The sequence below is a fragment of the Myiozetetes cayanensis genome, unplaced genomic scaffold (assembly GCF_022539395.1).
Source record: "Myiozetetes cayanensis isolate MyiCay16 unplaced genomic scaffold, myiCay2020 scf20-37, whole genome shotgun sequence".
NCBI lineage: Eukaryota > Metazoa > Chordata > Aves > Passeriformes > Tyrannidae > Myiozetetes > Myiozetetes cayanensis.
In genome coordinates, this window is record NW_026087412.1 from 10,052,275 (window position 1) to 10,064,874 (window position 12,600).

The 12,600-nt window shown below is 41.1% G+C and overlaps 1 protein-coding gene across 1 annotated transcript in view; it reads left to right on the plus strand.

Moving 5' to 3' along the window:
* The window catches only part of LOC126641287 (uncharacterized), a 63,563-nt gene that overhangs the window by 21,389 nt on the left and 29,574 nt on the right, over positions 1–12,600 (plus strand). The window contains 17 exon segments of the mRNA XM_050317817.1: positions 869–1,049; positions 1,900–2,089; positions 2,246–2,378; positions 2,498–2,656; positions 2,897–3,077; positions 3,563–3,774; positions 4,606–4,794; positions 5,687–5,826; positions 7,205–7,367; positions 7,478–7,564; positions 8,062–8,196; positions 8,587–8,706; positions 9,224–9,441; positions 9,651–9,844; positions 10,415–10,717; positions 11,418–11,647; positions 12,261–12,422. Of these exon segments, the coding sequence (XP_050173774.1) occupies positions 869–1,049; positions 1,900–2,089; positions 2,246–2,378; positions 2,498–2,656; positions 2,897–3,077; positions 3,563–3,774; positions 4,606–4,794; positions 5,687–5,826; positions 7,205–7,367; positions 7,478–7,564; positions 8,062–8,196; positions 8,587–8,706; positions 9,224–9,441; positions 9,651–9,844; positions 10,415–10,717; positions 11,418–11,647; positions 12,261–12,422 (2,997 nt within the window).

Here is a 12,600-nt window from a genome sequence, read left to right on the forward strand (position 1 = left end):
CTCATTACACACATATGTGCTCACAAAGTTTTTCAGACTTGTGCTGTGACCATGCATGACCAGCTCTGAGTAAGCCCAGGCTAATTTCCTCACTTCTGTGAACTCTGTAGATGTAAGAATCTCTGAGGTATCGTTATTTATTACTGAAACTGTGGGGAGGTGGAATAAGCAAGAGAATGCCAATATTTGAATGATGAAATGAAAAGGCAAACTAAAATGCATTTGGGAGTTTATCACTGAAACTCTGCTGATCATTTAAATTTCAGGACATGAACAACTTTTTCATTATTCAATTGATGCCCATAGCAGGATGCCATGTTTTATGTGGGCCTCCAAAGCCAGTTGGTTTCAAACATTCTGTATTTTGCTACAGTGAGCTCATTATTTACCAGATATTTTTTTCTAGAGTAATATTTCTACTAAGACTTTCTGAATGTTTCTCATGAAACCAAACACTAACTGGCATTGCAGACTGTTGCATTTGCATCTATGTCAGCCTAAAGCCCTGTGAGACTGCCAGTGTTTTCAGTAACACCATATTATTTTTTGGCCCAGTATTGCAACATTCTTAGTGGTTTCAGTCACTACTGAACCCAGGAGGAGCTGAAGGAAATAGCATCTCACAGCACTGTGATTTTTGTGTAACTGGAAAAACAAATCCATCCTTCCTCCTCATTATTTACTAATGGCAAGTTTGATGGTTTGAGGGGAGGTGGAAGGTCAGTTGGTGGGTGTACAGAAAAACCCTTTTTTTCTTGTCTCATTTCTGAAATGCCCAAGCCTCTGCTACTGCTTTCTCAAAGCTTGATCTATTTGTGTTGCTGAGTGTGCTTGGAGTTTGGATTTTTTGTTTGTTTGTTCATTCTAGGGAGTGACAGATTCGCAGGTGCTGAGTGGAGAGCAGAGATCCATGACCCAGCTGGAGGTAAAGCTGATAAAGCAAAGCAGTCCTGTCATTCTGTCAGGAAACATCACTAAACAGCTTGGCAAGAAGATAGCTTTCTCAGTGTCCCTGAGTAATTTACTGAAGGATGCTGCATTTCTTTCAGGTCAGAGGACAGTAAGTATTTGCCATATAAATGCAAGTTCTGGAGCCCTTATATGTTAGGGTTGCCTGGTTATCAACACCTATTCCTAAAATTCCTTTCAAATCAGTAAACACTGCTTTTTACAATTACTACCCTTGATAATAGAATAGTAGGAATTACAAAATACATTTTTAAGTCTGCTTTGAATTCCTGTTGAAGAGGGTGGAGGAGATAAGATATAAGGAATCACTTCACAAAAACATGCCAAACAATGTCAGCTATTAGGACATTTTCTGTTTTCACTTTTGTTTGTTAGTACAAAACAGTGCAGAGATGTGCATTTGTAACTAAATGTTTTTTAAGATCTGTAGTTCTAAGAATGTTGAAATCTTTTTTTTTTTTCTCACTAACACGCTAAAAGGAAAATATAAGAGAAAGGTATCAGAAAGGGCTTTACTATTTGTGTAACATCAGTTCATTAAAAAGCAGATTAATACAGTGGAATAAATCAGTAGTTTTAATCTAAGATTCTCATTTTTTCCTTGGTATTCCTTACTGTAGTCCCCATGCGGCAAAGACACTGAAATATCATAGTATTATGCAGTATTTTCAAATAAAACTGACTGTTAAGGAATGCAAAATGCCAGTTTGATTTTTGGGAGGTCATCTCTTGGTGAAATCCTCGTCCTTTCACGTGGATTGCCAGTGGCTGCATCAAAACCAGTTCTGGTCTGAATTCAGACTCTTATCCCTGAGAACCGATGATGCTACTGGAAAACCACAACCTGGCTCTGACTTTATAGTTTAGCTTTTACCAGCTAAACTAACCTCCATTTCTACCACTGCATAATCACCTCTACTCTTTTTGCAGCACTTCTGGAGAAAAAGGTCGATGACAAGCTGAGACAATACTCCCTGGAAGGGGAGACCTGCCTGCCAGGGGTTCTTGGAGCTCACGTCATCGCTCTTCTCCAGCAACAGGAGGGCCTGTGGTCTCACAGTTTGAGGATAAAATACGGACTCCTAGGTACACTGACAGAGAAATGTGTGCTTTCCTTTGGGTTTGTAGGATAAATCAACAATAGCTGTAAAAGGAGACAAATCTCATTTGAGTGTTTCTGAAAAATGGAAGCCTTGAAGCCAGTACCAGACTTTCAGTTTTGAAAGTTTGCTTCTGATTTATTTGAATTGCTAAATTTGTGATTTCACTTGAACAGGGAGGCAAAAAATCCTTGTCATGAATGCAGTATGAGGCAAAATATTAAAGTGGAGACAGGTGCACATGGAGTGTACAAACTGGATGTTGAGCACGAATTTCACTGTGTGCAGACTCCAGCCTACAATCACAAGGTAAATACTGGCCCAAGCACTTGTGTGCTGATGCCCTTGTGTCACTCATGTACTGAGGGGCTCAGTACATGTAAGAGAAAGCAAAATTCACAGGAAAAATGCAGTTCTCTGTTCTTTAGGTTCACCTGAAACATGAAGCGAGTGCATCTTGGCTTTCCTCCCAGATGGAAGTGAACTATGGGAAACACTGGAATGAAACAAGCAACAAGAAGAAACTGCTGATCAGCCAAGCATTCAAGAACAGTTCCAGTCCATCTGTAGTCAGCTATTTCATGGAGGTAATCATGATTGTTGAGGAGTCTTCACTTCAAATATCCAACAGACAAAACAAGAAAAAAAAATTAATTTATTAAGAAATTTTTTTGTAAACATGGTGTATATGAATCATATAAGTCAAGTACCCAGAGCAGAGGCAGAAGCTGTGACCTTCCTGCTACTCTGTGGGTACATGTGTTAAATTAGACGGTCCTGAAGACGGGATCCTGGTTTTATTTAAATTTGCTTCACTTGTTTTCCAGTTTGCCCTGCAGGTCCTGGAGAAGCAGGTGAATTACAGAACCCAGCTGCAGCACTTGCACACCTCTCAGGTGTATTTGCAGAGCAGCACCAGCTTTGAGGTGCAGTACAATGACCATGTGCCATTGGCAGCTGGGCTGCAGTGGAAGGACGCATCCAGAAATGGCCTGAAGAAGTGGGAAGGTGAAGTGCCACCAACCATTTCCAGTCTGGGATTTGAAAAGCAGGCACTGGAAGGTGCTGCTGGGCTTTTCTGAGGTGGTTTTGCATGGGTGTAACAGAGTGATAGAGGTGCTGGTTGGAAGAGAGGAACCATGAGGTTATCCAGCCCAGCCTGCTGCTCCAATCAGGACTGGTTTTGTGGCTTTGTCTAGCTGAGTTTTTGAAGTCTCCAACTTCCCACAGCCTAGCTGGCTGGCCTCTTCCAGCAATTCCATTTGTTAGCAAACCTGCCTCTGTGTTACAATGTGCCATATGTTACAGTAGTGAAGGACAATAATTTCATTACATACCATCCAGAGATTTTAGTAACTGGAAGAGAATAGGTTGGTAGTACCATTTTAGCTTCATTCCAAAACCCCAGCATCTTATCAGCCTGGTTGCTGAGTTAGAGTCCAGGTAGCTTGAAATCTCATGTTTCTGTCAGCTCTAATATATGTTCTTTCCAGGTGGGGTACATCTAGACACCCCATGGCTGTATCTGCATGCAGCTCACAAACTACATCAGCCTCAGAATTCTGCTTATTTACTGACCACAGAGCTGACAACTGGAAAAGCTCTCTCCATTAAGAACCTCGTAGTGGAACTGTTCTATAAAGATCAAGGCAATGAAAAGGAAGGGAAAGTTCACATTTACACACCAGCTACCACATACCTGCAGGTTGGTAACATGTCCATCTGGGTCATGGCTTTGATGAGAGGGCTCTGTGACAGCTCTGGGACTGTCAGCTCACTGCAGGAGCACTTGCTCAGGGTGCTCTGTGAACTGCTTGTTTGAGAAACTCGTGCATTGTGTGCCAGCTTATAAAAGAGGATCTCAAAATGCCTGTGTTCATCTGTTTTCTGTGCTTGAATGATGAGCTGTTCTTCTCCAGGGCTGTCAAATCAGCACAGCTGGTGCTCTGTATTAGCTTTGAAAAAATGTCAGGACCATCAGCTCTGCCCCTCTTTGGAATGGGTATCCACTGCTCCCTGCACAAAGCTCAAAACAGGAGGGCAGAATTCTGCCTAGGAGTGTACAAATAGTCATTACTGTTTCAAAGTTCTTACCTCCATCCCTTGCATGAGCTAACAATTTCAGGAAGTTGGAAAATTGGATCATCATTGTAAGAAATGTTTAAAACTTGCCCTTACTGACATGAAACAGCTGAGAGTGTCTTTCCTTTAAAAAATAGGAACAATAGATAAACTTCTAAATTAACAGCCCAGTGATTACCTAAATTCACTAATTTTGAGGCACAAGATTTAAAGGCATCCTCTGCCTGAGAAGAATGTAACTCTCCTCTTCCTGGAGAGCTTTTTCTCTCTCCTTGCTTAGCGAGGGTAAAATAAACTTGGAGATCTTTATGACAATTCAGAATACTTTCCTAATGGAAAAGCTGGCACACATTTCTAATAGTTCTTGCAATGGTCACTCTTTCACCTCTGTGCTGCTGGCACAATGGAATGCTGTCTGTCCTGGCTAAACCAGACTAATGTCTTTGTTTTTCAGGCATCCACATTTAATCGTCTCGGGAGGAATGTTCTGCATAGCTATGGTGAAATGATCTCTCTGTGGAATCAGCTCGTGAAGAATGAGATTCATTTGGAGAACAATGAACGAGCCAAACTTCTCTGCTTTCTGATAACGAGTACAAAACAGGAATTTAACTTCACAGCCAGCTATCAGAATCTGCCAATGGTTAGAAAGAAAAACAAATGCAATTTTTTGAACTCGGCACTGTGTTTTTTAGGTCTGCCACCTTCCTGAGAGATGTTATTGTTAGTGTTGAAACTTAAATACTTCTCGTGCTGCATCTATATCTGTCTGTTTTGAAAGGCTGCCGTGTAAAACTAGGTTCAAAAAGAAAACAAACAAAAACTTGTGTAGTGTAATTTGGAGTGCTTCTCACCTATTTGGGAGGCCAGCTACAGACAGAAAGTCAGGGAGGAGGGACAAAGAGAGACTGCCTGACTAGAAAAGAGCTGTAGATGTGATTAGTTACTATTTGATGCAGATGAATGACAGGTGTGGACGATTCTATTGTCTTAGAGAACTAGAATCTCTTGCCTCATAAGAGAGCATGGTAAGCCAGGGTTTATGGGCTATTTTAGGCTCTACATCCCTTCCAATCTTAAAATAATTTTTGCTTTGCCTGATGTCTGTGGCACAGGAAGGGTAACCAGCAGTTTCTCCTTGAAAGGGATACTTTGATGAGTTACTTTGGTCCATTTGTTCCTTGCAGGAAGTCTTAAAGCCACAAGCATTTTTCTAGACATAGCATCGAAAATCCAGTTAGTTTTTGTATGACCATGTACCAGAGCTCGCTCATATTGCTAAGAGGTGACATTCAAGTGATGCATTATGAGGAATTTTTCCTCTGCTGAAGTCAGTTTTCTACTAATGTCACTTTTAATCTTATGTAAGTGGAGGTCTGGATTTGTGTGCGGCACAAAGGGACTGATCTGTGAAATGACTGCCTTGCTGCAGCCTGTTGAGCAGTGTGGTTTCTGTATGGATGTTCCTGAACATGAATGCAGTAAATCTCATGCAGTTGTCCTTTATTCTTCTGGTCTCTGTGATTTGAGTGCAGCCGAAGAAGACAAACCTTTCTGTGAAGGTTGTATGGAGAGATTATAAAAGTCTACCTGTCACACTGCAGTTGGAAGGTCAGATAGAGGAGCTGAAGAAGGAGAAGATGCTCTATCAAAAACGTGGAACCCTCCATTTCAGGTTCAGTTGCCTTATTATTTCAGAATGTTTTGGCCTAAGTGTAACGTGCATCTTGATGCTCTTGGGAAATGGTCCAGGCTTTACAAGGTGAAAGTGCTACCTGCACAAAGCCTGTGCTTTGTCCCACCTGGATCTCTGGACTTGCTCAAGCACAGCAGCTTCATGGGGTGGTTATTTGCATCCATAGGCTTTTACCCTCTTTATTGAAGTGACAGCAAACAAAGCTGTCAAAGGCAACAGGCCACGTGTGCTGTGACATGTTTGTTGGCAACTCAGTCAGGTTTAGAGCCTCCTTTCAGGAAAACAGCAGGATCTGTGGTTTGTCCAAACTTGGAAGTGGTGAGAAGTTCCAAAATCCAGATCTGATTCTCTGTGCCATCCAGATGCCTTTTTCCTAGTCCTTGGGAATAATATAGCCATTCTAAAGCCAAAGATATCCTCTTAAAACACGAAACAAATGGTCTTGTTTAGATTTTGGAATGTTTCCATTTCCTAATAAGAATGAGTGCGCTGCTTTTAGATATTGGCTGTCCCTGAAATTTCTCTCTTCATTACCCATTGTCAAAACACAGCTTGAAGGCCTTGGGAAAAATGTATGCTCAGATTTGAGGCATCTGGACCATCTCTGGGGGCACCTCAGCTTTCTTGAAGCACAGCAGGACCACAGGAGTGCACAGGCTGCCTTAGCTGCACTGTGCAGCTTGGAGGTAGCTAAAAACCTGCGAGGCATCCTTTAAGTAAAATAAAAATACATTAATGAAGAATGAAGAGCTGTACCAGATATCCTGGCATGTATGAAGGCAGTTCAACATTTGCTTATAAAAGTTTGTGCATGTTTCCAAGATATCTGACTGAGTAAATGTGCAGAAATATTTACTGAAGTCCATAAATATTACACTGAAGTAGTAAACCACTCCAAGAGCTAAGTAGTGGTTGAACATCTGTTGCACAGGATTCTTGGCATGCAGATACTGTTTCTACAGAAAGCACAAAATGTGGATAGTGAGATTTTCAAGCCTGCCATAAGCTTTTGGACACTGTCCACATTTGAAATGAAGTCTTGGCCATGCAGGTATATGAAGTGTATGTGCTGGTTGTGCATGTCAGAATTTTAGAGCATCACCCTTTCCAAGCCTTTTCCAAATCCAGGATGGAAACTCTTTAGACACACCAGCATTTCTGATAGTTTGTATGAGGTTGTAATTGTGCTGTTTAGTTTCTTGAAGGTTGTGGGTTTATGTGTCTTGCTTCTGTACCTGACACCCTGCTGTATCTGCAACCAAAAATCTTGGAGTTCAAGTTGAATTCTTCATGATTTCTTTTTGTAGTTGTCTATTAAGATCTTTTTGCACTTTGTTTATTCCTTGTTTTTTTCTAGGCATCCCTTTAAAGTATCCTTTCTGCAGAGCTTCCTTCTGCAGGAGACTTTTACTGTTGACAAGAAGCAAAAGCATTATTTCATGGAAACAAAGGTTTTGATAAATGGGGTTGAGGAAACAGTTCAAACTCTTATACTTGGTTACCAACCTGAAAACCCCTATGTGAGTTTTCCAAGAATTTCCTTCAATTTGACATACTAAAAAATTCATCAAATTAGTGATTTACTGCAGCTATTTTATGTTCCTGCCTTTCCTCTCAAACTTTTTTTTAGATTTGTGCTGGCCTAACTCATCCGTATAACCACAAGTTGTTCCCCAAAGATGTTGAAATATGCATTTTAACTCTAAGTCATCAAAATGTGAGTAAATTTCCCATTAAATTCAGTAGAAGGAGAGATTAATTATCCGTTTATTTACACTTTATTGTCTTTTCAGACCTAACTTGCTATAGGTCTTTAGTTCCTCACCACATAACTTCTGCATCCAAAATGTAGAGAGGGTGATTGTGTGCTTGGTACCTCTTTAATTTTGTATAATAATGTGTTACATATTAATATATGATAAGAATACTTAATATATTATTTTTAGAATATTGTTAGACATGGATGTTTTCAATAAGAACAAGTACTGGGATAGAATTAATTCAGGGTTCTCACTCTTACTTAACTGTACCTCTTCATCTCTCCAACCAAATACAGTTGTTTTTTTCCTGCTTTTCTCATTTTTCATTCTGAACCACAATGTAATACCTCACAACTCTGATTTTTCATGATGTGGAGGGATGACCCTCTCATCTTTCATAATATTCAGGGTTAAAATGCAGTGCAGTTCCCTTATTTCTATTCTTAACACGTAGGTGAAGAATGAATTTGAGACTATCTTGAAGGTGAATAAGGAAGATGTTCTCAGCTTTCTAGGGAGGTATCAGAACAAATCCAGTGAGGCTGATTTTAGACATGTTTTGCACATGGATGTGACCCATTCATTCCAGGTATTTGTGATTTTCACTTCTGGCATTTTATTTTTTATGTCTTGGTGACTGTTTTACTGTGTTATCTTTAATATTTTAATTGTTTGATGCTGGTAAACGTCCTAGTCCAATCAAATGCTGGCCCTGCCAGAGACCCTAAATACCTCAGCAGGTTAAATTATGATCTGTATCAATAATATCTTGTAAGAAACCCACTGACCTTTTGTTTTCATACTTTTTTACTGCATTTGATTTATTTTTCAGTACCTTTGGATAAAACTGGTAAAATTTTATACAGACATTTGCTTAATGTGCATCCTCCACTTAGTGCTGGGAGTTCAGACGTTAATTCACGTGAAGCAGTTGGTGGGAATGCAGCGTTCTGTTCTGACATTGTGCTTTGTCAAATAGCTGGAGTTTCCACAGGCAATGGGCCTGAGTGGGGAGCTGTTTTCCAGGCAGAATAAACTGGAACACTTCGACTGTGGTGTGAGTGTGAAAGCCACCATCAACAAGAACGTGTCTTCACAGGTCAGTGCCCTGCTTTTACAGCTTTGCTGCTTGAACCTTGAAGCTTTTGCAGTCCATACACACATTGTTAGAGAAGTGGTTAACTTCTGATGTTCTGGCTAGATGGGTACCTGTGGTTGGAATAGGTAACTTGTGTTTTGGCTGAAATTCAGAAAACCCTCAAAGTTCAGTTAAATTGTACTTAAAATTCAGTGTAGTTCACAATTTTTTTGTTGAAAGCTCTAGCATGGTGACAGGGTTGAGATAAAGACAGGGAGATCACTTACCCATTACCCTCACAGACAAAACCAACTCAACTTGGGCAATATTAATTTAGTTTATTGCCAAATAAAATTAGAGTTAGATGGTGAGACACAGAGATGAAACCTCAAAACTCATTTTCCCCTCTGCTCCCCTCCCTGCTTTCCCCCAGTCCCAGCTTGTTATTTGCAGTCTTGTTGCTCAAACTGATGTTTTGATGTTCTGTGCTGCAATTTGAGATCCTTAATGTCCTGCTCTTCTTTTTCTCTGTGTGCAGGCCCAGGCAGCCCTGAGGAGTTATGGTGAGAGCAACTTCAATGGCTCTCTTCACCTTCACTCCAGTGGCAGGGACATGCTGATGCTGGAGGTCGATGTGAACAATGAAAACAGGAAGAATGGCAGAGCTGTTGCACTGAGGGCTTTTCTCCATCAGACGATCCTGGCAAACCCAGAATCGATACAGCTGCAGCTCGTGGGCAAAGTGTTTCCATCAAGGTAGAGGAATCAGAATCTTGGTTAACTGAGGGACTGAAGAGTGTTCACTGTGGAGTCTCCATACTTGGAGATTCTCCAAATGTGGCCACACACACTCCTGAGCACCCTGCTCTCACTGATCCTGCTTTGAGTGAGAGGAGGGGTGCCTTGACCATCGTGAATTAAGCATAATAACATTTTACTAGCAATTTTTATCTCTGCCTTTTTAGACTTCTGATATCTTCTGAGTTGAAGCTTAATGAAAATAGACTTCTCGTGGATTTCATGGGAGCCAGGGAACAGAAAGCTGGCTTTGCTTTGTCCCTAAATGGAAGAGTCCAACACACGTTTGCTGGATTAAAGGCCATACCTCATCTTCTTTCTCTGCATGGATTACTGAAGTGCAAAAACAACACTCATGATGGTACTCTTTTCCTTTGTGTTTTGTTGCTGTTCTGTAGCTATCTAAGGAAGCTTCTTAATTTTAATGTATTCCTCACTGAGGGGCATAATGCATCCAACTCTGGGGCAAAATGGGGGGTGGCTTCTTTCCTCTGCAGGTCTTCTGAAATGGGGGGGCCTGACTTGAGGCTCTCACTCCTCTGAATGGCTCCATGGGTGGAGTAGGTTACTGCAGAGCTCTAGAGGGATTGTTTAGCCTGGAGTTACACAAGCAGTGGGTCACAGTCCCTCTGTAAATTTTCCTTCAGAAAGCACTGCACAACAAAACTTTCCTTCAGAAGTTTGTGCCCTAAAGGCACAAGCAACTTGGTCAATAAAGAGAAACAGCTGCTAGAAATACTTCTACTGGTACTACAACAATAAACCGATTTACTCTCCAGATTAGGTGAAATTATCTGTTATAATAAATGGAAATTCATCTGCTTCCTCCTGGTATTAAACTAATGGTTATTTTTTTTATATTGCTTCTAGAACTGTGGTTGTTTCTGTCCCAAAGGACTCTCTCCACAGTAATAATTTCTGCCTGTTACAGGTAACATCAATGTGATGGTCAACAAAACACTATATGGACTCCATCTCAGGAACAGGAACGTGTTTGGGAATGTCACTGTACACAACATCACTGTTGCCATGTTCCAGAATGGCAGTCTGGCAATCCCAGGGGAGGCAAGACTGAAAGGGCACCTGGAGCTGAGTAAAGAGATGAAGAGGGGGCTAGCCAGCTTGCAGGTGGATGAGAAGGCTCTTTCTGTAGACTTTTTCAATCTCATGAGTCACGGGCACAGCAGAGTCAGTGGGACTTTCACACATAATATCGACTTCTTAAAAAATGCAGGTAAACTCTGACTTGATTGTGTGGCGTGACAAGGTGTCATGGTGAATTTATTTACATGACTGCAGACCAGTGGAAGTAGATGAGTTGCTTTTGCTCACACCAGAACAAAATGTGATCCAGGCTTAGCAACATTCTTTTTAATATTGTTGCGAAAATACAATTAAATGGACACAGAACTAGCTCAAACAGTTTTAAAGTACTTCAGAGTAAATTATTTCTCTCTTGTATTACTGCAAGCTGATCAGTTCCTCCAAATGTTTTATGCCAAGTGTTGCTTCCTAAGCAAAGCCATGGGTTTTCATGAGCTGGAGTTATCAGTAATTTTGAATGGGTAAATTGCCTTTGTCCCTTTAGACTGAATAAATCCGTTCTGAAAATTTTTAACAGCTGACTACTGGAGTTAGACACACTACCCACTGGTAAATATCCTTTATTAAGAAAAGGAAACTTTGACTTCCTAAGTGCATGCCACATTTTAATTTAGCAACCCCTTTTCAATATAATTTTCACGTGGTACATAATGTCTTTCTATAAATATCTGTAAGTGGAGCTAACTGGGAGATCACACTTTATATACAGATGTGTCTTTTCTTAAGAAAAATTACAGAAAACTTCTTTTGATCTGTAATACATCTTCTCTGTGTTTTATAACGACAACCCAGAAGTGTTGTGTGGATTTTTCTTCCTCCCCTGCCCGTAGGATTGCCGTGGGATGGCACTCTCACTGCCACGTGTGAGCGTGGCCCAGGAAATCACAGCCTTGCTGTGGCCCTGCAGAGCGGCAGGGAAGGGATTACTGCTGTGTTTGGAGGGCACAGCCTGGCCACAGAGCCTCCCAAATCCCAGCTCTCTGCGAGCTTAAAGCACAACATCTCAAAGATAAAGGAACATGGGATCCCTTTTATTGTAGAAGCTGCTGGCTATTATGAGGTAAGAGTTCTGCCTGTGATTATTTAATTTTTTGGCAGAACAATTTCTAATAGCTGTAGGCTTTGCCTTGGCACTGTATATATTTATTTTAAAAGCTGCTGCATTTTTGAGAGGTACTGAATGACTGTGTGAAAGAAAGGTGTTTCTGGCTTCTTGTCATGCTGTGTACTTGCCATCTGAAGTCTTGGAGCTGAATTTAGGCTAAGTGAGATGCTGCATTCAGTTCTCATTTAAGTCAAGTGCTTTTCTACATATGAACAGATGTCCAATTGTATTTTTCCCCTATAAATGGGAAGTGAACCAGCAGGCCTAAGGTATGGAGCCATCAGGTGTCAGTGAGCCAAGGTGCTGCATTGCATCTGAGCCTGTACTGGACTAGTTCTGATGTCATCCTTTGGATGTCTGCTAGAGAGCAGGAGAGTGTTTGGCATGGCTTTCCATTTTGGAAATTGCTACCCACAGAAGCATCATGGACCATGACTCCTGGTACAGGATGGCTTAGCCATTGTTCTGTCTGCATTTCTGCTGTAGACCAACAGACTCTGCCTTTGCCAGTTGTTGCTGGGAAATTGTTGTTTGTTTCTTTCCATAATTTGGTTTCTTTTGTGCATAGAATTTCACCACAAAGATTGCTGCAGGGATAACAACCACAGTGGAGAAGGAACAGCTCAAAATTGAAATAGAGAAGGAAACCACTGCCAGTGCTGTGGAAATTTCGCTTTCACTTCACCATGATGTGGGAGGACTGATGGACATTGTTCCACATGTACTAGAGGTTTGCAGAAATCCTGCCATATATTGTGATGTATTTGGTGTCGTGTATTTCAAAGCCTCACATCTCAGCTGGTCAGGTGTACCCTGGAGAGCAAGCTGGCAGGTCAGAGGGAAGAGAGATTTCTGTCAAACAAGGCCAGTAGCCAGTAGAAAAAGCCTAAAAATTGTTTGCTTAGCAA